This window comes from Eimeria mitis, genomic scaffold (genome assembly GCF_000499745.2).
Source record: "Eimeria mitis Houghton genomic scaffold, Emh_scaff2254, whole genome shotgun sequence".
In the NCBI taxonomy this organism is placed as follows: domain Eukaryota; phylum Apicomplexa; class Conoidasida; order Eucoccidiorida; family Eimeriidae; genus Eimeria; species Eimeria mitis.
The window spans coordinates 3162-3696 of record NW_013570583.1 but is presented as its reverse complement, the minus strand read 5'-3'; the positions used below and the strand labels follow the sequence as shown (position 1 = coordinate 3696).

The 535-nt window shown below is 55.3% G+C and overlaps 1 protein-coding gene across 1 annotated transcript in view; it reads right to left on the bottom strand.

Moving 5' to 3' along the window:
- The window catches only part of EMH_0051060 (uncharacterized protein), a gene marked incomplete at both ends in the record, with an annotated part of 7810 nt that overhangs the window by 5528 nt on the left and 1747 nt on the right, over window positions 1-535 (bottom strand). The window contains one exon of the mRNA XM_013496714.1: window positions 284-535. Coding sequence (XP_013352168.1) covers window positions 284-535 — 252 coding nt within the window. The remainder of the gene's footprint in view (window positions 1-283) is intronic.

Here is a 535-nt window from a genome sequence, read left to right as displayed (position 1 = left end):
GGCCAGCAGCAGCAAGCAGCAGCGAAGCAGCAGACATTTCTTCTGTTGCTGCTAGCGCCCTATCAAGGTAACCATCTGCGGTGTACGTACACCCCAAACCCTCGAGCTTTTTGTATAGAATACATACACAGTAAACATCAGCAGCAGCAGAAGAAACGGCAGCAATAACACTGGTGCAGCAGCAGCAGCAGCAGCAGCAGGGCGCGGCGGAAAGAAAGAAAGCAGCAGCAGCAGCAGCAGCAAAGCAGCAAAAGTTTTTGTTTCGGGTGTACACGCAGCTCACCTATCCACCGCTTGCAGCGAAGCCCCATACGGCCGCACTCAAACAAATACAGCGCGAGGCTATCAGCATCAGCAGCAGCAATGTGGTGTACAGACACCTCCTGCAGCAGCTTCTCACTAAACAACTGACAGCGACCCAATGCATGCAAACACCGCACTGCTGCAGCAGCTGCTGCTGCTGCTGTTGCTGCTGCAGCCGGTTCTGCTGCTGCTGCTGCTGCTGCGCCCTCAGTCGCGCCAGATACAACCAACG